We start from the raw sequence: 22,532 nt of genomic DNA on the forward strand, positions 1-22,532 counted from the left end.
TGTGTGCATGTTTTTTTGAGGAGAGGCCCATAGCTTTTGTCAGGTTTTCAGTGGGGTTCCTGACCTCAAAAAGGGTCAGCTTTACAATGACTCTAACTCTGCTTTGATCAATTTATTCTGAATCTTTTAATAAGGATAATAAAAACAGCTAATATTTTGAGAATTCACTACATATCTAGGTGATTTACAAACATATTCTTATTGAATCCTCACAACAATCCTGTGAGGTAAGCACTATACTTTATCTCCATTTTACACATCAGGAAATGGAGACTCAGAGAGGTTCACTTATTGAAGAGAACTCATCAGTTCGACTCCAGATCCCAAGATCTTCACCAGCAAACATCTTCCTGGAGTGTCAATTGTATTAGGATATTTTTCAAAAAACATCGTACATGAAAACACATACATTATACTGAGTTGAATGCAAGGTTTGCATTAAGATAAAACAGAAACTTCCATTTGTTTTGGGCTTTGCCCCCAAACCCTGGAAGACCCTTTCGATGCTGTTCTTTGGATGGCAAAACTGAAGAGCAAGTACTGCTTAACAAGTGGACTCCTCCCAGCGCCCAAGTTCCCCAAAGTCCCCAAGAACTGACAATAGTTTTCGATCTCCCTTTTATAAATAAGGAATTTAAAGTAGGAAGAACTTAACAACATGTCTAAGTTCATACGGCTACTAAGTGGCCCAGTCATATTAAAACCAGCTGTCTGTTTTGACGGTCTTCCAACCCCCCACCCATAGCCATGATGCATTTTCTACCAACCCTAAGGGGTTCCCAGTTTACCATACACAAGCCCTTTCACATCCCACCAGCCTTCTACACCTCCCCAGATTCGGCCCCTGCCTTCATACCCACACTTTCCCTTCAGTCCTGCTCCTTTGCCTTTCCCAAGCTCCTTCCCTTTCCTTTGGCCACGCCCGATAACCCTAACCTGGCCCCGCCCCTTCCCTCTAGCCCCGCCCCTTTACCTTTTCCAAGCCCCGCCCTTTTACTTCAGTCTCGCGTCGTTTTTTCCTAGTTCTGTCCTTTCTCCCCAGCCCAACACATTCCAGGTCCATATAAAGCCCCGCCCTTTCTTTCCTGAGGCCCACTCTTCTGTTTAGCCCCACCCTTTCACCGTTGTTCAGCCCCTATTCTCCTTACTGAGGACCGCTTTACAGACGTCCCCGCCCACTCCCCGCAAACTCCGCCCCTTGGACTGGTTTATTCTCTTCCAGACCCGCCCCACCTCTACCCATAACTCCGAGTCCTTCCTTAGGCTCCAGCCAGCGTCCTTCTTGCTCCCGGCCCTGCCCCCAGCCCCGCCCCGTGGCTCCGGCCCCGCCTCGCCGCCTTTCTCGGAGACCAAGGCCAGGTCCCCACTGCAGCCGCGGCGCCAGCAGGGAGGGAGGGAGGAGGCAGAGGGGGAAGGGAGAAGGGCGGGCTCCTCAAGCCCAGCCCCGCGCTCACCGTCCGTGTCCGCAGATTCGCTACAAACGGCCCGACCACTCCGGATCTGGAATACCGCGACTTCAGCCTACAGGAACTCAACTCTAAGGTGGAGGTGCTACAGAAGTCATGTGGGGTGCCTACGGGCCCTTCCGAGTCTCAGAGAAAGGCCTCTCAAGACTCAGCAGGCGGGCGGGGATCTGTGGCGAAAGTGCAGATCGACAGCGCCGAGACGCCGCGTTTACCCTGCGCAGACGCCGTCGCCGCCGCTGCTGCCGCCGCCGCTGCCACTGCCTTTGCCGCCACGGTCTCCGCCGCCGCCGTCCCCGCGCTGCCTCCGGGGTCTTCCATTGTTCCGGCCGTGCCGGGTCCCGAGGCCGGACAACCTAGAGGCTCTCGAAACCGGCGGCGGCCGACGGAGTTGAGACACCAGGGCGCCGGCGGGACCGGGAGCGGCAGGGGTCAGCGCGGGAATCCCGGGGAGCCGGGGCCAGAGCGTGGGGCGGCAGGGTGCCGGGGTGGCGAGGTCTGCGGTCTCCGGAGTTGGGGCTCTCTCTCCCCGGCCCGTCTTTCCCCGCCGGCCTCCCCAACTGGGGTCGGAGCCCCGGCGGGCGCCCCCGGCAATGAGCCCGGACTCGAGGTGGCCGGTGAGTGCGGGCCTGGGACCAGGGCGGGAGTGGCCAGCGGGGAAAGGCTAGACTACTTTCGTGGGGCGTGCACTGAGCTGCCCGGTCCGAGGGCCTCTTGGGCCACTCGAGCCGGGAGAACTGACAGTGCATTAGCTCCCAGCCCGCGTCCCAGGGAAACAGAGTATCCTCCAGGGCTCCCTGGGCCAATGGCAGGAGGGGAGCCTTGTTTAACATGTTACACTTCGACAAAAGGGAAACGTCGCCGCATCCGGGAGAGGGCTGCGGGCACCGCCTGGGCCCGGCCTGATCCCTCCGGCCCCCGCCCCCTACTTCCTCCAGCCCCCTGAACTCTGCCGCCATACCCCTGTGGGCTCTGGGTCTTCCTCACGGGCTTCCAGTCTGAGTTCTTGTCTCCACCCCGTGTGCCTCTGCCGCCCAGTCCCAGTGGGACATCTGCCGGGGGCTCTGTGCTACTTTGGGAGCCAGGGCAACACAGATGCAGGATACACCAGGGACCGACCCATCATTGAAAGAGAAGAGCTTGCCTGTTCCTCTGATTGGTTTGTGTTTAAAGACACAGCTGCAGGTAGGAAGTAAAAGTGAGTTGGAGTAGAGGGAGTAGTTTTACCGATGTAGAAGTCAGGGGCACTGACAGAGAGGCTGGAGCAGCCCACTTGGCTTGGCTAAGTCACAGGAGAGAAGCCAAGAGATGTCACCGTTTGTCTAGGAGCTCAGGGTGGCTTTGCCTGGAATGGTGCCAACACCCTAGCTGAATTGTTGAAGTCAGCTAGGCCTGGAGAAATTGGGGCAGTCTCTGACCACGTTGGGCTTCCTGGGGGCTGGTGCCATCTGCTGTCACTACTCACCCAGGAACATTGGAGAGGAGGAAGGGAAGGCCCTGAGGACCAGCATGGAACTGAATGTGCCTAGATTGTCATGCTCTTGTTTGTACTCTTAAGTACCTGGTTATCACTCCCAGAGCCAGGGCCAGGGCATAGGCTTCCCCTAAACACCTCAGAAATGAACTGCTTCTTTCTGTAATGCAATGATTTCTGCTGGTGACCAGGATTAAATCATTGGCTATCCATTCAAACTTCTACATGGGTTAACACTAGCCTTCATCTGTCAGATGATCTGATGATCCCCTCATTCAGTATTCATTAAACAAGTTATTCATTTGCCAAAAACTGAGTGTCCACTACATGCCAGGTCCTGGGAATATATAGAGGTGGGTAGGCTCTCTGATGTCTGTACTGTATAGCACCTGGTCTAGTGGGAGGAGACAAAGAACTTCCAGTGTGGTAAGTGCCTTGGTGGAGATGACAATGGAATGCTATGGAAACACAGCCCTCCGTGGGAAAGACAAATCATAACAGAAGAAGTGACATTTGAGTTGGGTTTTGAAGAATGAGTAGGAGCTCACCAATCAGGATGGAAACCATTTCAAATCTTGCAGGAATGAGAGGTTATAACATTCAGGGAATGGCAAATTGCCCAGGGTAGACAGAAGCACAGCTGTAACTAGTGAAAAGAAGAGTCTGGAAAGGAGGACTAGGGCCAATGAAAGGGGTACCTTGAATATCATCTTAGGAAATTTGTATATTATCCTGAAATAAGTGGGGAGCATCAGGAAGCTTTTAATCAAAAGATTGACATGGCTGTTGCTACTTGGTAAAAGATCACTCTGGCCACATTATGTGAAGTTAGGCTAGAATAGTTGAGATATGGGGCAGGATGACCAGGCAGGAGGCGATGAGGCCCAGACTGCCCATGGTATGGAAGTGATGGCATTTGGAGTCACTGTAAAGGTGGGCTGGCCAGGACCTTTGGGGAGAAGGGGAGGGCTGGAGAGAGTAGTGGATGACCAGGAACTCTTCCCCAGGCCTGTGCTAACTGATTTGTACATTCTAGATGTGACAGCATGGGGGTGGACTTTGATGTGAAGACTTTCTGCCACAACTTGCGGGCAACTAAGCCACCATATGAGTGCCCCGTGGAGACCTGCCGTAAGGTCTACAAGAGTTACAGTGGTATTGAGTACCACCTATATCACTATGACCACGACAACCCACCACCCCCGCAGCAGACTCCACTCCGCAAGCACAAAAAGAAGGGGCGCCAATCACGCCCAGCCAACAAGCAGTCGCCCAGCCCCTCAGAGGTATCCCAGTCACCCGGCCGTGAGGTGATGAGCTACGCGCAGGCCCAGCGCATGGTGGAGGTGGACCTGCACGGCCGAGTCCACCGCATCAGCATCTTTGACAACCTGGATGTGGTGTCAGAGGATGAGGAGGCCCCTGAGGAGGCTCCTGAGACTGGTAGCAACAAGGAGAACACCGAGACACCAGCTGCTACTCCCAAGTCAGGCAAGCATAAGAACAAGGAGAAGCGCAAGGACTCCAACCATCACCACCACCATAATGCTTCTGTGAGCACCACTCCCAAGCTGCCAGAGGTGGTATACCGGGAGTTGGAGCAGGACACCCCCGATGCCCCACCCCGGCCGACTTCCTATTACCGGTAAGGCCACCTCCACCTCCCAACTCTGGAAAACTGGTCAGGCAGGGCTCAGGAGCTGAGACGTAACAGGCAGCAGATAGGAGAGTGGCAGAGATGAAGGATAGCAGAAGCACACTGGTCCTGCCAGGGCGGTGAGAGGCACGTGCCCCAGCTAATGATGGTGGCACTTACTATATACTGCCACATGCCCGGCCCTGCACTGGGTACTTTGCAGTCACTCCTTTATTTTATTCTCCCAATTCTCTCAGGTAGGTATCGTTCTCATTTCACAGATGAGGAATGCACAGTCCAGAAAGGGGGCCAGACTTACCGAAAGTCACATGCCAGTAGATAGTGGAACTGGGATTCAAATCCAGGTTCCTCTGACTCCAAATCTGCACTGTTTTCACTATATCAAAAAATCATGTGTCTGGTTCCTGATCCTCTCCACTCCATCACTGTGTAACCTTGAGAAAGTTGTCTGGCTTCTGGTTTTCTAATGACCCCATCTGCAGAGCAGGTATAATATTCCTCTGCCAGCCTAGAGGTAGAAGACTAAGTGCACTGATTTCATAAGGTCCCTAAAGCAATTTGCAAATCTGCAGAGGTAATTTTCCCACCATTCTGTTACTGTCACCCATCCTTTAACATGTGTAAGCAATATTTTTATCACCTATGGTTTGTGCTCCTCCATTGGCCCTTGTATTTATTTCACTTAACTGTTTCTTGGAACCCCACTTCCTTGCAAAATTAGTCATGGTGGCTCTAACAAAGTTACAGGCATAAGGCCAAATTCCTTTAACACAAGGTAAGAAATGAAGGGGTGGGGGCAATTTGGTGGTGGAGCTATGTACAGAAACCTTAGCTGGAGGATGGGAGAAAAATCAAGTATAAACCTTCTCTCTGAGTCTTGGCATCCAAGGCAAAGAGGGCATTCAGATAAGTTAAGGAGCAGTATTTGGTGTCAACTAATCAGAAGGCCTAATCTCTGAGAAGGACTTGTAAAGGTTTTTATATGAAAGGTGGTTTTTTTTTACCAAAAGTGCAATCCGTGTGATGGTATGCTGAATCTCAGTTCTTTAAAATCAAGTCTGTGGGCACTCCAGTGATTTGGCCCGGTATGTCACTTTGGTCCCTCCCTTGTTCACATGTTATACAGTCTCCTCTTCCTGTCTTTCATCCATCCAGCCCAGCTTCACCTCCTTCTCCTTCTGGCTTTGCACTGCCTCTCTTTTATGTTAGCAGTGACTGTTAGGCTCACCCCCCAACATACAAACCCTTGTTTGGGCCAGCCTTTTCTCCTAAGGGCTCTTCAGCCTTCTCTGCTCTGATAGGCAATCCAAACCAGTTCCTTCCACTCCATTTCTTCCTCCCTCTGCTCAGATTCACTCCTTATTCCTGGGGATCAAATCTGTTCTCCAGGGCAGCAATTCTCAGCTGGTACACTGTGATCAGCTGGGAGGTATGTTGCATGTCATTTATTACTACTGTTAGTAGAACTGTCCAAGTTTTGCAAATGATATTTTTTATGTATAAATTCAAGAAGATTTGAGGTCATCTCTCTAACAACACCGATTTCTCTTGCTTGCATCTAATATATGCTTTCTTAAGGAGAAAAGAGGGTGGAGTGTAGGCTGGTGTGCCAGGAATTGTACATGACATGCAGCCTACATTATCTATGCCACAGCCTGTAATCTAGGTGCACTGTGGGAGTGTGTTATATACCATCGCATAATGTCACATATGTTATGGCAGAGCAAAGGTTGAGAACAAGTGCCAAGGCCTAGCAGGGGCTGGATAGTTCATACAGTCTCTAAGCCACACCCTTTTTCAAGGATGAGGACATTGCGGTCATTTGGGGTAAAGGGCTAAGAAAGAAACTGCTTCCTATAGATACGGTATTTTAGTTTCCTCCATTCCACCCTCAAAATGCCTTCGAAATGAACAACTGTGCCTATTTCTGTGTGGTGAATCAGACATGGTTCTTGCCTCTAGCCTGTAGTGGAGGAGTTAGACACATAAATAGTTATAATACAAGGCAAGATAGCTCAGGGCTATACAAAAGCTAATAATAAAGCCAAGGTTTATTGAGTACTTGCATCATGCCAGGAACTGTTCTAAATACCTTATCTGTATTAACTCATTTAATGCTCACAACAGCTGTGTGAAATAGGTACAGGTTAGCATCACCAGTTTATAGATGAGGAAACAGAGGCCCAGGGAGATCACCTTATTTGCCTGCTGTCATACAGAGCATGGCTCCCAAGCCTATGCTCATCCGGCCTACTCTAGCACCCAGAGCTCCATTTCTCTTGTGGAGAGGGGAGTGGAGGGACAGAAACTAACATTTATTTAGGGCCTGCTATGTGCCACTTCAGTTAGCCCATTCATTTTTTTAAATTCCATTTAATCCTGACAAGTGTCTTTGGGAGTAAATAGTAGCATCCTCATTCTCTTATCAATAAAACTGAGTTCAGGAAGGACCAGTGATGTCTTGAAGGTCAGAGTGGCAGAGCCAGGATTTAAATCCATGTTTTCAGAAACCAAAGCCCCATTCTTTCCATTGTGAAACATATATATATATATATAACATATATATAATTTGCAAGTGATACTTGGGGACCTTTCTTCTCCTAACTCTGCACCATCATCCAGACCTATAGCTTTACAGTACCAGAGTCCAGGCCGCCTAGAGCATAGCAGGGGCATGGGGAGCCTGCTCTGTATGCCAGGCACCTGGAGCAGCCCTCAGCTCCAGTCTGGCTGGCCCAATGAGTGTGTAGGGTAGAGTCTGAATTCTAGTTCTGCTACTTCCTGGTTGTAGGACCTATCTGTGTTAGACAGTTAATTAACTTCTCAAAGCTTCATTTCTTCATCCTCAAAATAAGGGCAATATGAACACTGATGCTATGGCTGTGGTGAGAATCAATGTGGTAACAGTACAATGCTTGGCTCATAGTAAATGCTTAGTAAATCTTAGCTATTCTGTTATCTTCCAAGGCTATCCAAAAAACAAACACAATACCAAGAGTTTGAGGGAGCCCTGAGCTGCATTAGCTGACATAAGACCCATGGCAACTCCATTCAGGATGCCGCCAGTTGGTAATAAAACATATATATAATTTGCAAGTGATACTTGCAGACCTTTCTTCTCCTAACTCTGCACCATCATCCAGATCAACCCGGTAGGTCCTAGCTGCCCTACCCTCCTCCCTTCAGGAGTTTGGTTGAGCCTCCGTACCCCAGAGGAGGTGGTATAGTAGCTAGTACACAAGCTTTGGAGTCAGCAGGCCTGGGTTCATACCCCAGCTCTACCACTTTCTCCCAAGGGAGCCAGAACAGGTGAATTAACTCCCCAAACCTTAGGTTTCCTTTTCTGCAAAACAGGAATGATTACAGCACCTGGGGTTAAGGTGAGGCTGGAATGAGACAGCATAAGTAAAGGCACAGACCTGGCAATGTGTAAGCATCCAGCAATTGTAACCCATTGTCTTTAGGGGAAGGAAATCTCAACTATATGATGCTGAGCTGCCTATGTGCACTGCAGGTACATTGAGAAGTCGGCAGAGGAGCTGGACGAGGAAGTAGAATATGACATGGACGAGGAGGACTACATCTGGCTGGATATCATGAATGAGCGGCGGAAGACAGAGGGTGTGAGTCCCATCCCGCAGGAGATCTTTGAGTACCTTATGGACCGGCTGGAGAAGGAGTCCTACTTTGAAAGCCACAATAAAGGTGACCCCAATGCACTAGTGGATGAGGATGCTGTGTGCTGTATCTGCAATGATGGTGAGTGCCAGAACAGCAATGTCATCCTATTCTGTGACATGTGCAACCTGGCTGTGCACCAAGAGTGCTACGGTGTCCCCTACATCCCTGAGGGCCAGTGGCTGTGCCGCCGCTGCCTACAGTCACCCTCCCGTGCTGTGGACTGTGCCCTGTGCCCCAACAAGGGTGGTGCCTTCAAGCAGACAGATGACGGGCGCTGGGCCCATGTGGTGTGTGCCCTGTGGATCCCTGAAGTCTGCTTTGCCAACACAGTCTTCCTGGAGCCTATCGACAGCATCGAGCACATCCCACCAGCTCGCTGGAAGCTGACCTGCTATATTTGCAAACAGCGGGGCTCAGGGGCATGCATTCAGTGCCACAAGGCCAACTGCTACACAGCCTTCCACGTGACATGTGCCCAGCAGGCTGGCCTTTACATGAAGATGGAGCCTGTGCGAGAGACAGGTGCCAATGGCACTTCTTTCAGCGTCCGCAAGACGGCCTACTGTGACATCCACACACCCCCAGGTTCAGCACGCCGCTTGCCTGCCCTGTCCCACAGTGAGGGTGAGGAGGATGAGGATGAGGAGGAGGATGAGGGTAAGAGTTGGAGCTCAGAGAAGGTCAAGAAGGCCAAGGCCAAGTCCCGGATCAAGATGAAGAAGGCACGGAAGATCCTGGCAGAGAAGCGGGCCGCAGCACCTGTGGTGTCGGTGCCCTGCATCCCACCACACAGGTATGTGGGGAGCAGATGGATAGGCTGGTAAGGGAAGAAGAAGCCCTCCTAGAGACTGATAGCCCCGAGTGGAGTGACAGGGTTGGGTTCTCTTATTAGAAGCTACAAAGAAGGTCAAAACAAAACACCAGATTCCAAAAGAAGTTAGCCCTAGCAGGTCACCGGACTTTTATCTTAGGAGCCAGAAATTTCAGCTTTTATCTGTCAGATCTAACATGTTTTCAGCTGCCCTTCATTTTATGGTCTGGTTTAAGTAGGAAGAAAGAGGATGTAGTAGCTATCAGCCACAGTGGCAGAAATACTCTAACCCTGAACGGAGAAATGGAAGGAAAAAGGGGGAAGGAGTTGTGAAGTGGTCACTACCACAAATGAATCCAAATGACGGCTGCCATCATCAGTTATTTTTAACTTTCTCTTGTGCTGTCTAGTTAATTTCCTCTAGTTTACTGCTCTACAATTATACTTTATCCTAAAACCTTACAAGGCTCAGGCTGAGCAGGGTATCCCAGAGTCAAATAGTACTCTGGGCTGCTGTGACAAGAGCAGTCTTAGAGGCCAAACTCCTCATATGAGTTCACCCAACTTCGTGAACAGGGTCAGGGATCTGGCTTCATGCTGGGAATTTGGCTTCCTGTCTGGTACTGTTTGCTCTTCTTCGCATTAAGCCAAGTGTCACAGGCCTTTTTGACAATAGACTTACTCCAGATTCAACTCCATTCAGGAATTCTCACCAGCCAGAGACACCTGTTCTGCTTAAGAAAATAATGGCCCAACAGGTTTTTCTCTTTATTCCTCGCTTCGCAGGCTCAGTAAAATCACCAACCGCCTGACCATCCAAAGGAAGAGCCAGTTCATGCAGAGGCTACACAGCTACTGGACGCTGAAACGACAGTCACGAAATGGAGTCCCGCTGCTACGTCGCCTGCAGACACATCTGCAGTCTCAGAGGAATTGTGACCAAGTCGGGGTACCGTGTCAGATTCCCTATGGGCTCTGGGAACTGGGGCCAGGGACATAAAGGACTGAGATATGTGATAATAGTTTTCAGTGTCCGAGAGCTTAGGCTATTTCCTCCTTTAAAGTAGCCCTCAAACCAAACTCAGGATGAGATCCTTACAGATTGTCTGCACGTTAAAAGGGCACTGTTCCTGTGTGTTCCTTCATGCATTCATTCAACAAGCATATACCAACCATTGATTCTGTGCCAGATCTAGGGGACACATAGGTACAGGAATTCCCACTTTAGCTAGTGAGGCTGCCAGTAAATTACTGTGCTACCTCCTTCAGTTTTACCTGACATTGACCCAAGCTTCCTGGGCTCTTCCCTCTGGCCTTTCTTCTGGCTTCCTTATCATCTACCAATCCCCTTCTTGCCTCTACAGAGAGATTCTGAGGATAAGAACTGGGCCCTCAAAGAACAGCTCAAGTCCTGGCAGCGCCTCCGGCACGACCTGGAGCGAGCTCGGCTGCTGGTGGAGCTGATCCGCAAGCGGGAGAAACTCAAAAGGGAGACGGTGAGTGCTCCTGGGTCAAGTCTGTTTTTCAGAGGAGAAAACATTCCTGGGACAAGGAAAAGCCTTTGTCCCCTGGCCAGGAAGCAATAGGGCTGATGCTGGAGTCAGGTCTCAATGGTGCCCAGTGTGTTCTCCAGCTCACTGCAAGCAGCATGTCACAGAAGAGGATGAACAGGACCCTCAGTTATGTGATACAGGTAGCTGGCACTGGGAGTTCAAGGAAGAAAAAGGCCAGAGTAGTCAGGGAAGGTTTCACCAGGTGGGGCCTTGTAGAAAGTAGACCTGAGTGTGTCAGCTGTGGGCAGGAGAGAAGGAAGGCAGTTTCCCAAACCAGCTGCTACCATCCCTTCAGACCTCTTCCAAGGGACTGGCCTGGGCCTGGCTGATCGGGCCTTTATGTGTGTCAGATCAAGGTCCAGCAGATCGCCATGGAGATGCAGCTGACCCCCTTCCTCATCCTCCTTCGCAAAACCTTGGAGCAGCTCCAAGAAAAGGACACAGGCAACATCTTCAGCGAGCCGGTCCCTCTGTCTGAGGTAACCGAATTGGACGAAGTAAGAATCCCTTCCCCTCACTCCACCTTTCTGTTCCTCTCCCAGTTGGACCCCTGCTGCAGGTCTGGGCCAGGGACTAGGAGGGGACTGTGAAGAGAGGGGCTGGTGGCTCTGGGGCTCCAGGATAACTGGAGCCACATGCATCACCTGGACTCTGTCTTGTCCCTGTCACACCCCAAGGGCCCAGAATGGGAGGCAATCTGCACTCCTTCCCCAGAGGCAGGGACTGAGTCTGCCAAATGAATAATCCCAGGGCAGGAAGACACTTTCGGGGTGCTGAACCCTAGAACGGAGACTTTAGAAGGCTCAGCACCTAAAGAACCAGCTCTGAAGCCCTAGGTCCTGACTGGCAGACTCTTCTCTCTAAAAGGTATAAAACGAGAGGCCCGAGGCAGTAGCCTCCTTATAAGTCTTAATGATAAGTAAAAGAGCTATAGGAATGCAAAGTGGTGTTATTTCCAAATGATTGCCCTAGCCATTTTCTTACTGAAGCCTCTTGGCTCTAGGAGGTAGATTTGACTGTAATTTCATCACCATTTTCCAGGTGAGGAAAAAGAAGGCCCAAAGAGGTTAAGAGACTTGCCATGGTCACACAGCTTGTGACTGGTAAAGTCAAGACTAGAATCCAGCTTTCCTTTCCCCTGTGCTATATGCCTGCCTCTAACTGTGGTGGGAGGAGGTTGCTGGATGCTTTTCAGGGGGTGGGGGTGTTAGGAGCAAGGGTTCAGGGTGAATGAGGAGTATATCTCCACTTAGCCACACCTACCCTGCTCTCCCAGGTACCTGACTACCTAGACCACATCAAAAAGCCCATGGACTTTTTCACCATGAAGCAGAACTTGGAGGCTTACCGCTACCTGAACTTTGATGATTTTGAGGAGGACTTCAACCTTATCGTCAGCAACTGCCTCAAGTATAACGCCAAGGACACCATCTTCTACCGGGCAGCAGTGCGGCTCCGAGAACAGGGTGGCGCTGTGCTCCGCCAGGCCCGGCGCCAGGCAGAAAAAATGGGCATTGACTTTGAGACGGGCATGCATATCCCCCACAGCCTGGCTGGAGATGAGGCCCCACAGCACACTGAAGATGGTGGGTGATAAATCATGCTACACACATAGAGGCCAATGCCAGGGATGAATGGCTTTCCAAAAGTCCCCTACTGGGAACAGGCAGTGTAGGCAGGAAGTAGCTAGCCTGAGCAGTGGCAAACTATCCCCAGGAATGCTCCCCAAGAAGCCAGACTGGGTGAATGGATAGCAGTGCCTACCCTTCCACATCTTGGTGCTGCTGTTTTACAGCTGTTCCTGGTGAGAAGCCAAAGGGAAAAGAGTGGGTTTCTTGTTGCCTGCTCAGATTCAGGGGGCCCAGAGGGCTACCCTAAGTTTGACCTTTCCCCACCCCCTGTGTCCACTCCTAGCAGCAGAGGAAGAGCGGCTGATCCTGCTGGAGAACCAGAAGCACCTGCCAGTGGAAGAGCAGCTGAAGTTGTTGCTGGAGCGGCTGGATGAGGTGAATGCCAGCAAGCAGAGTGTGAGTCGTTCACGGCGTGCAAAGATGATCAAGAAAGAGATGACGGCACTGCGGCGGAAGCTTGCCCACCAGCGGGAAACTGGAAGGGATGGGCCTGAGCGTCATGGCCCCTCCAGCCGGGGCAGCCTGACACCCCACCCGGCAGCATGTGACAAGGACGGGCAGACAGACAGTGCCGCTGAAGAGAGCAGCAGCCAGGAGACAACCAAAGGTCTGAACCCCTAGCAAGGTGGACCCCAAAGCCAGCTAGACTTGACTCTGTAGCACACACTCAGCCCCTGCCATCCCCCAGGCAGAGGTCCCTCCTACACAGCTAGCTGTACTTTTCTCCCTCATTCCCCATTCAGGGGCCTCTTAGCTGCCTCTCTGGCTATTGGTATAAGGGACAATGTTCCCAATTCCATAACCCCCCAGATCATCTCCCAACTCTAGCTGGAGTAACAGTCCTATAGGCCCAGGGCATACCCTGGGTATCTACCCTTCCCACATCAGGCCCCTCACCAACTCTCCTTCTCTCTTTCTCTGCTCCAGGCCTGGGTCCCAACATGTCCTCAACCCCCGCACATGAGGTGGGCAGGAGAACCTCAGTTCTGTTCTCCAAAAAGAACCCGAAGACAGCTGGACCGCCCAAGAGGCCGGGCCGGCCCCCCAAAAACCGGGAGAGCCAGATGACCCCCAGCCACGGAGGCAGTCCTGTGGGGCCCCCCCAGCTCCCCATCATGGGCTCCCTACGTCAGCGCAAGCGGGGTAGGAGCCCCCGGCCCAGTTCGAGCTCAGACAGCGACAGTGATAAATCCACAGAAGACCCCCCAATGGGTGAGCCTCACCATCACCCAGCCCCCCGAGAGAGTGAGCAAAGTTGCCATCATTCCCAACATAACTCCCACCTGTCCCTTCATTTGCCCATAATATATCAGAGCTAGAAGGGCCCTTAGGGATCCTTTAATTCAGTCCCCTCATTTTACAGATGGGGAAACTGAAGTCCAGAAACACTGACCCAGCTAGATTCCCATCCAGGACCCTCTCCATTATATCACTTCACCTTTTCTCTTCTCACCCTCCTTGGGGATTTCCTGCCCTTTAAGCCATTTGTGTCTTAAGGCCAGTAACTGCCAAGGGCAGTGTGACGGGTGGGGCAGGACTATGGCCAACTGTGGCAGACACTGCCCAGAACTGGCTCTGCTGGCCAAAGTTGGAGGAATTTTCCAGCACAGAAGGGAAAGCCGAGCTCCTAGTCCCTCTTACCCCCATGCCATCTCTCATCTACATCTTCCTGACCGATTCCTTCCCTCCTCCCCCTCCCCCCAACCAAGACTTACCAGCTAATGGCTTCAGCGGTGGAAATCAGCCAGTGAAGAAGAGTTTCTTGGTATATCGTAATGACTGCAGCCTTCCCCGGAGCAGCTCCGACTCTGAGTCTAGCAGCAGTAGCAGTAGCAGCGCTGCCTCAGACCGAACCAGGTACCAGCCCTCCAGATCAAGGCCTGCCTCCAGGATGCCCTTTGAAGTTTCCCTCTGGGAAATAGCATGGCAGCCACTTCAGTCTAGATTAAGATGGCTCAGACCCAAGGTTCTCTGCAAAATAAATGGCATACCTAAGAACGTCACCATAATGGAATAGTGGGAACCATCCTGGGTTAAGCTGATGCTGTAGAGCAGAGAGCGTAAACTGATGCCTTGTGGCCTGGATTTGGCCTGCAGACATATTTTGTTTGGCCAGCATGGTGTTTAAAAAAAAAAAAAAGGAATCCAGTACTGCCACATAAAATTCCTAGTGTCTATATTCTTTTTAAAAATCCGATCTGGCAAATCTAGCCAGGGAATGCACTCATCACCACCACTGTTAAATCCAGCCCATGTCAGTCACACTATTGCCAAGCCCCCAAGGGCTTTTGAGTTTGAAATTTTTCAAGTAGCCTCAGTTTTCCAAAATTCTTAGACCTGGGGGTTTAAAGAGAGGACAACTACTGTGTCATTACCCACTCTACCCTCCTTTAAGCTGAGTTCTTGTCTTGTCCACAGCACAACACCCTCAAAACAGGGCCGGGGCAAGCCCTCCTTCTCTCGGGGCACATTCCCGGAAGACAGCAGTGAAGATACCTCAGGCACTGAGAACGAGGCCTACTCCGTGGGCACTGGCCGCGGCGTGGGCCACAGCAGTAAGTACCCTCACCCAAAGCCAGGGAAGCCGGGGGCCCGGTATCAGGGCCTTGCCAGCCCCCTGGCTGCTGATCTGCTCCCTCTCTCCCATTCCTGTGAAGTGGTAAGGAAGAGTCTGGGACGGGGAGCTGGCTGGCTGTCAGAGGATGAGGACTCCCCACTGGATGCTCTGGACCTGGTGTGGGCCAAATGCCGAGGGTATCCATCATACCCAGCTCTGGTAGGCTTCCCCTTTTCTTATCATATCCCTTGCCTCCCAACCCCAGATCGTAGACACAATTAGCAGACTTTACTTACTCTCTGCTGAGCTGTAGAGAACAAGGGTCTTTGGCAGATAGACACTTAACAAGTTCCTGGTTAGTTTTTCCATCTCTCCCTTTTCTTTCCCTTTGCATCTTGGAATCTGGAATAGTTCATCATGAGAAGCCAAGGGTCAGCAATGCAGCCTTGTGGCATGATAACCTTTCTGTGTCCCAACTTCAGAGGTAGTTTCCCAATTCTTGTATAGAGTAAGTTTCGGGGAAGAAGGGAACTGAACCAAACAAAGGTCTTATTACACCCTCAGATAATTGATCCAAAGATGCCCCGGGAAGGTATGTTCCATCATGGGGTTCCTATCCCTGTGCCCCCCCTGGAGGTGCTGAAACTTGGGGAACAGATGACCCAGGAAGCCCGAGAGCATCTCTACCTCGTCCTCTTCTTTGACAACAAGCGAACCTGGTAAGGGAGGAGGGGAGCAGTTTCTGTGACTCATACAGCCACAGATGCAACCCTGGGTATGTGGGCAGGCTGCCAGGAAACTCCAGCAACAGACAGACTGGGCTATCACAGATCAGTGGGGGAGGGACTTAGATCTTTGAGCAGAAGGGTTGTGAGGGTTGTGTTGACCATGAGTCTGAGAGACTGAGTGGGCAACAGCTGACAAACAGCTGTAGCTAGAAGCTAGAGGGCCATCAGTGACTGTGACAAATGTGCTCCCCACCCAGAATCAGGTGGCTTCTAGACTTAGTTTTCCTGTCTCTGCCTCCATGGTGACAAGATGAGGATAAAATAGATATAAACATTCAGGCTCTCAAATCTCTGTTCTGTCACATGTATGTAATGCAGTGTTTTTTGTGTATTGTGTGCAAAGGATATTTAATGTCAGTAAAGTCTGCCTGAAGCCTATGGGACAGGGTACCTATTTCAGGTTAGGTCATGGCCCCTTTTTGCACTCGTAAATACCCTGTGGTTACCCCGTAATGTGACTGTTGAGTGGGTGCTTTTCATCACTAGACTATGAGCAGTTCCTTGAGGGCAGGGACTGTTTCTCTTAGACTCTGTTACCCCATTACCCACCAGAACCAGGTTGCCCAGAACCTCCTGGGCACTCAGGAGGTGTTTTTGAATGAGTGAAGGAGTGATGAAGGCTGATGCTTGTTGCTTTCCCAGAGATGACTTATGTGATCCTCACCTCGTCCTACAGGCAGTGGCTGCCAAGGACTAAGCTGGTTCCTCTGGGCGTGAACCAGGACCTCGACAAGGAAAAGATGCTGGAGGGCCGCAAATCCAACATCCGCAAATCAGTGCAGATTGCTTACCACCGGGCTCTGCAGCACCGCAGCAAGGTGCAGGGCGAGCAGAGCAGCGAGACCAGTGATAGTGACTGATAATGCCCAGCACAGCCCAACCTACAGTGCCCTGCCACCTCTCTCCTCCCCCTTTGCTCACTGTCCTGGAGTGGCACCGGCCTCTGCACTGACTCATTCCTGGTCTTGGGGCCAGTCTCAGGGGAAGCTGGGTGGGGGAGGTCCCTCCCGCCCTGAGTGCAGCTGGACTGTACAGAACACTCCAAGGGCCCACGGCGGCTCTGCGCATGGAGAGGGGAGGTCTCACTGGCCAGAGAGCCCCAGAGACCTCAGCATTGTAGTGCAGGGTGGTGGGCCAAGGTTAGGACACTGCATAAAACAGGCCATCCCACCACCTCTGTCTGCTCTGCTCATGCCAGGAGAATCTAACTGCCTAGTGGCCTGAGGCCCTTGCAGGTGGTGAGGTGAACGGGCATCTGCCCAGCCTAGCAGTGGGATTGATGTCTGTCCAGCCCGGAAGAGGGGCACTAGGTGACCCCCCTCCCCTGCTGTTGTAAATACTGTAATTAGCGGAGAATTTAAATTATTCTCATTTGTAACTGCGTTTCCGGGTCGCGCCAGAGTCATTTGGTACTAAAAAAGACTGGGGCCTGTCCCCACTTCCCTTTTTCCCATAGATGCCCCCACCTTTCAAACTGGTTTGTATTTATTTCAAAGGAAGAAAATATATTGATTCTTAGAAAATAAATAGTCTGTTTGGAATTCTTGGGTTCTTGCCTTCTGCCAGGGCAAAAAGATAAAAAGTGAGGTTGTCCCTCAGGGATGGTAAACAATTGGGCTCAAGAGGTTGCTGGTTGCTGTGCATGCTGCATTTGTAAGACAACAGCCAGGATAATATGATAGCTCCCATTTCCCAGGCACTCACTGGGTGGCAAGCCTTTTTCTAAGCACTTTTAGATACACAATTTTATGTAATCCTTGCAAAAACTATAGGGAAAGTTAATAAGGTGGTTATCTCCACAAAGATACTGAGGCTTAGAAAAATTAAGTAACTTGCCTAAGTTCCCACAACTAGGAAGGCGCAGAGCTAGGATTTGAACTCCGGTCTCTGTCTACAAAGCTGGCTCTTTAACCAGTATTCAGAACTAACTGCTAGAAGAAGTCTACGGCTCCTTCATGAATTTCAGAGGCTTCAAGTCCTTTGCCAGTAGGTTAGTCCCAAGTGCTTCAGAGTCCCCATAGCTGTGACCTTCCCATTTAACTGGGGACCTAGCAGGTATGTAGAGGATTGCTCTGCATTCATTCCCAACCTTGGCGTCTCCTTTACCGATGATTCATTCAGTTACTGCAGGAATGCTTTCCAAGTATGGGACACCTGTGGGCTGGCACACCTAGAGAGGATTCAGCCACAGGAGGTAGTTGCCCAGGGCCTTGCAGCTTCGGAGTGGAACAGACAAAAATAGCATTTGTCTGATAATAACCATGCACGTGATGCTCCTCCCTACTAGGTACTGCGGGTGGATCACAAATCTTGCCCTTAAGGAATTTGCGGTCTACTCACTGAACCACAGTAACTTCAGATCACAGCGCTATGAGGTGAAAAGTGGCCCAGATAAAGTTCATGTCTCCTAGGTCCTTGCTTACTGTCTTCCTCCAGAAGGGAAGAAATTACATAACACATCTTTCTTGGGCCCAGGCAGCCCGCCCTGGAAACTGGAAGAGGCAGACGGGCTGCCTCGCGCCCACAAGCCCCAGTGGGCACAGGGTGTGAGATGATGGAGCACTGTTTAAGGAATGCCCTGCGACTGAAGGGAGCAGCTAGGTAGAGCGGCTGGGTAGCGCGGGGCGCGGCAGTCGGAGGACGAAGGTCTCTGACGGAGTGAACTCTGAAGAGACCTGACTGGAGTCGAGGCTCGGCGAGGCCTTGGAGGGGAGCGGCTTAGCGGGCGAGCGCGAAGACTCAATCCTCAGGCGGCGGACGCTGTGGAGACGTCTCGGCCGCTCGGAGGGGCCCGAGCTGTGTTCGGGTCCAATTCTCAGTCAGGAGGGCGAGTATCTGACTGGAGAGGCTCGGTGGAGAAAGGCTCTCTGAGGGTGGTGGGGGACAGGATTTGGCTCTGCGGGCGAGCAAGCCATGAGGAACCCCAGGGTTCCGAGGAGATCTGGCAGTGCGGATTGGGGCCTGAGGGCGCATTCTGCGACCGGTCGGCGGCGGGCGGGGATCGGACACCCTTGCGTGCCCAGGGCAGACAACCCCAAACGCAAGGCCAAGAGCGGGCAGCGAGCCCAGCGCGCGCCAACCGCTGCGGCCCCTCGGAGAGACCCGCCCATCCGCCGTCACACCCTATTCTCATTGGTGCCTCTTCTGCTCGGATTGGCTACCTCCGGATCCAATAAGCCAGGCTTGAATCCTACTTCCGGTGAGAGCGAAGTCGGCTCCCTGGAGAAGCCGGAAGAGTGCGTTTGCGCGCGCTTGCCGAAGTCGCGGCAGCTCTGAGCGCAGTGGTGCGCGCCGGGAGGCGTGGCCGGGAGAGCATTCATAACGGGAAAGGTCAGGAGGGTTGGTGCCCTGGTGGACTGTAAGGGGCGGGGCCTGCAGGGAGTGGAGGAATTAAATGAAATTGGGCGGGCCTTCAATAAACTTTTAGAGGCTAGGGCTTAGTGGGCAAGGCCTTAAAGAGTGCTGACTGTGTGGTCAAGGTCTTTTGGCGATGAGTGGAGCTGGTACTGAGTGGGCGGGGCCATTATGGGGCGGAGCCTGGCGTGGAATTGTTAGCTGGGTCCTTTTTGCTCTGGAGCATGAGACATCGTACTCTAGCCTCTTTCCCGGCCCTGTGGGCCTCCATCCCCTGTCCACGCTCGGAACTGCGCCTGGACCTGGTTCTGGCTTCCGGACAGTCCTTCCGGTGAGTGACCCTGATTCTTGGCCCCTCAACACTGCAGTTCTGGAATGTAAAGGAATTTTGGGGGTGATGGAAGAAACCTCAGGGTGCAGAAGAGGAAGCAGACGCGGGTGGTGAGCTTGTTTACCTCCTTTCTAAGGTGGAGGTAAAAAGCCAGTGCAATGCGGGTGCCTGGGCGCTGCGCTGACAGCATGGAGCCTGCTTGGGATTCTCTTTCCCCCCTCTCTCTGCCCCTTGCCCGCGTAAGTGCAAGCGCGCGCGCACACACACACACACACACACTCGCTCTCAAAATAAATAAACTTTAACAAAAGAAACCAAAAAAAGGCCAGTGCCGTGTTGTGAGAATCAAACGACTTTGCATTTCCTAAGTCAGTGTTGTGTATGGAGCTGTTGTAGGATGGGAGGGCCCTAAAGGGTGCAAGAAGGAAAACTGAGGGCCCTAAAGGGTGCAAGAAGGAAAACTGAGTACCAGAGTTGCTGTGTGCCTGGGGGCTCAGGTGGAGGGAGCAAAACCCTGCATACTGGACTGGCGTGCTGGGGAACCAAGTATGGACACTGACCCAGACTGAGGAGCAGATCTACTGTACTGTGTACCGAGGGGACAAGGGTTGGGTTGGCAGGCCCACACCAGAAGAGCTAAAGACTGTGCACCAGTACTTCCAGCTGGATGTCAGCCTGGCTCAACTATATCACCACTGGAGTTCCGTGGACCCCCACTTTCAAGAGGTGGCTCACAAATTCCAAGGTGAGTACAAGGATTGGGACAGGGGTTGGAGTTCTTGTAATTTGGTTAAATTATGCAGTTTCACCATCTGTAAAATGGGGATTATAATCCACTTCATAAGATTTTATGAGGATTAAAGGAGCTAATACATGTAAAGTTTTGCTTAGAATAGTGCCTGATATATAGTAATTATTATTACTATTATTGTTTTGCTGATTACCATAGTGTGGTGACAGGATATTGAGCCACATCCTGGCTGTGTGACCTGGGACAGGTGACCTCATTCATTCTATAAATATTTACAGAGCATCTGCTATGTGAACAAAACAGACACAAATCCCCATGGACACAAATCCCCACGCTCGTTGTGTTTACACTGTGGCTTCTTTATCCCTGGAATGTAAAGATAACCCCGACCTATGAGGAATGAGCGCTCTGGTGTTGTTTTCTCTATCAACGCTTTCCCTCATTCCCCTAGATCCTCCTAGATCTTCAGTGCCTAGGATCTGAGGGTGGGAAGAGGCCACTCCTGACACCAGGTCTGTATCCTACCGCCTACCTTTCTGGTCTCCAGGTGTTCGACTTCTGCAACAGGACCCCGTCGAGTGCCTTTTCTCCTTCATCTGTTCCTCCAACAACAACATTGCTCGCATAACCGGCATGGTAGAACGCCTCTGCCAGGCTTTCGGACCTCGGCTCATCCAGCTGGATGATGTCACCTACCATGGCTTCCCCAACCTGCAGGCCCTGGCTGGTGAGTAGGTGGGTCCCTGCGCTCAGACCCTCCAATAGCTTTCAGGGTCTGTTCGGTTCTCCCCTGGTCCCCATCTCCCATCTCAAAGCTTCCTGCCTTCCCAAACACCCTCCTCATCCAGAACCATCTTGCCTGGTCTGATCAGCCCTGCTTCATCCTCCCTGTCTGTCCTTGAAACGTCAGCACCTCACTAGCCTGTGCTTTTTACCCCATAGGTTCACTGCTTCATAAAAAATTTAAAAAACACATAGTATACAGTAGTATGGGGTTAAGACCACTCTTCTGGAGAATACCTACATCTGAATTCTTCTGGCATTTGACATCTACCTATATGACCTGGAGCACATTATTTAATCACTCTGTGTTTCAGTTTCTTCATCTGTGGAATGGGAGAATAATGGCACTTACCTATCAGAGTTGCCACAAGGGTTAAGAAATACACATACTGCACATAGTGCAGTATTTGACATACAGGAAGTATGCAGAAAATTAAAGTTGCTAACTCTACAGTGAACCCAACAATTTTGCATCCAAGAACATATATGTTCTTTATACCAGCCTTGTGAGGGAAGTATTTTACAGAAGCAAGTATATCAGTTGGTAGATGTGAGAATAAAGCTAGAAGAAGTGCTTAGGGACTGCATAGCAAGGAGACAGGATACCTAGAGAAAAGAGAATGTTTTTGGTGCTTAGAAACCCAGTATTGGGGGGGAAAAAAGAAACCCAGTCTTGGGTCTCAGCTCCCAGCTTAGTAGTCATAAGACCAAAAGAATTCATTTACCTATTGAAGCTTCTCTTATTTGTAGGATGGGAATAACTGTTTCTATCCAGAAGGGTTTGAGTGGTGAGTAAAGCAGTCGTGAGGCAGGGTACTCTAATAGGCTAAGAGCACACGCATTGGTTTCCCAGACCTGGGTACAAGATCCCATCTCCACCATGTCCTTTTTTGAACAAGTTATTAACCTCTTCTAAGTTCTTATTTTCTCCATCTGTAAAATTGGGAAAATAGCCATACTGTTGTCCGGGTCCTTGAGAAAAGCATGATAATGTACCTAAAGTACTTTGCCCATGCATAATACCCAGCACTTGATAATAGAAGCTGTTATATTGTTATTATGACCATTATTTTAGATCGTGGGTGTAAATGCACTTTGGAAAGGATAACTGAGGAGTTCCTCCAGGGCAGCAAGTCCTTCTTAGTCCCTGCTCCAGTGACCAACACTGGGTAGTAAGTGCTCAGAAAATATTTGCAGAGGAGCAAACTCAGGCTTTAACCCTTTCTTTTGAATATGCAAGTGTCCTGGGGTCTCACAGAGGGTGATGAGGTGGGAGAGAGGTGCTTAGGGAAAGCATTCCTGTAGGGGGTAGAGGCCTCACACACTAGCCTGAAGACAGGAAAGATTTGAGGATCCCTGACCCCTGCTTTCTTCCCCATTCGCCCACAGGGCCAGAGGTAGAAGCTCAGCTCAGGAAGCTGGGCCTGGGGTATCGTGCCCGCTACGTGAATGCCAGTGCCCGAGCCATCCTAGAAGAACAGGGCGGGTTGCCCTGGCTGCAGCAACTGCACAAGGCCCCCTACGAGGAGGCCCACAAGGCCCTCTGCACCTTGCCTGGGGTGGGCACCAAGGTAATGTCCCAGGGGCACAGGAGCTACCCTCACCATTCACGCAGAGAGTAGCAGAGAAGGAGACAAGGCAGGCCTGAGAGCTGGGTACATGCTTGGCTTCTGGAGGCAGGGCAAAAAGGAGAAAGGA

At 51.3% G+C, this 22,532-nt stretch overlaps 2 protein-coding genes across 14 annotated transcripts in view; both read left to right on the forward strand.

Annotated features, from left to right (window-relative positions):
• The first annotated feature begins 1,965 nt into the window (after window positions 1–1,965).
• BRPF1 (bromodomain and PHD finger containing 1) lies at window positions 1,966–17,142 on the forward strand. 8 transcript variants are annotated; one of them, XM_019428203.2, is made up of 14 exons: window positions 1,966–2,080; window positions 3,974–4,582; window positions 8,109–9,068; window positions 9,873–10,035; window positions 10,451–10,582; window positions 10,990–11,136; window positions 11,916–12,225; window positions 12,554–12,877; window positions 13,198–13,482; window positions 13,980–14,127; window positions 14,689–14,825; window positions 14,928–15,046; window positions 15,392–15,546; window positions 16,292–17,142. In XM_019428203.2, exons 2-14 carry the CDS (start codon window positions 3,984–3,986, stop codon window positions 16,473–16,475), a joined length of 3,663 nt encoding a protein of 1,220 aa, XP_019283748.1. In that variant the 5' UTR covers window positions 1,966–2,080; window positions 3,974–3,983; the 3' UTR covers window positions 16,476–17,142. The 8 variants fall into 8 exon arrangements, with proteins under 8 accessions (XP_019283748.1, XP_019283749.1, XP_019283750.1 ...); XM_019428204.2 differs by having other exon boundaries at window positions 12,557–12,877; XM_019428205.2 differs by having other exon boundaries at window positions 10,990–11,118.
• Window positions 17,143–18,170: 1,028 nt separating this feature from the next.
• OGG1 (8-oxoguanine DNA glycosylase) overlaps window positions 18,171–22,532 on the forward strand; it is a 44,603-nt gene continuing 40,241 nt past the window's right edge. For 2 of the 6 annotated variants that reach the window (XR_008420489.1, XR_008420490.1), the window contains exons 1-4: window positions 18,171–19,300; window positions 19,798–20,045; window positions 20,599–20,778; window positions 22,224–22,405. Coding sequence is in view for 4 of the 6 variants with exons in the window: in XM_019428250.2 (XP_019283795.1) it covers window positions 19,194–19,300; window positions 19,798–20,045; window positions 20,599–20,778; window positions 22,224–22,405 (717 nt within the window). In the remaining 2 variants the exon portion in view is untranslated. Of the gene's footprint in view, window positions 19,301–19,797; window positions 20,046–20,598; window positions 20,787–22,223; window positions 22,406–22,532 lie in introns of those variants that run through there. The other 4 variants (XM_019428250.2, XM_053897822.1, XM_019428247.2 and 1 more) reach the window with 4 other exon arrangements.

The sequence above is a fragment of the Panthera pardus genome, unplaced genomic scaffold (assembly GCF_024362965.1).
Source record: "Panthera pardus isolate Hobbes unplaced genomic scaffold, ASM2436296v1 HiC_scaffold_8, whole genome shotgun sequence".
Lineage (NCBI taxonomy): Eukaryota > Metazoa > Chordata > Mammalia > Carnivora > Felidae > Panthera > Panthera pardus.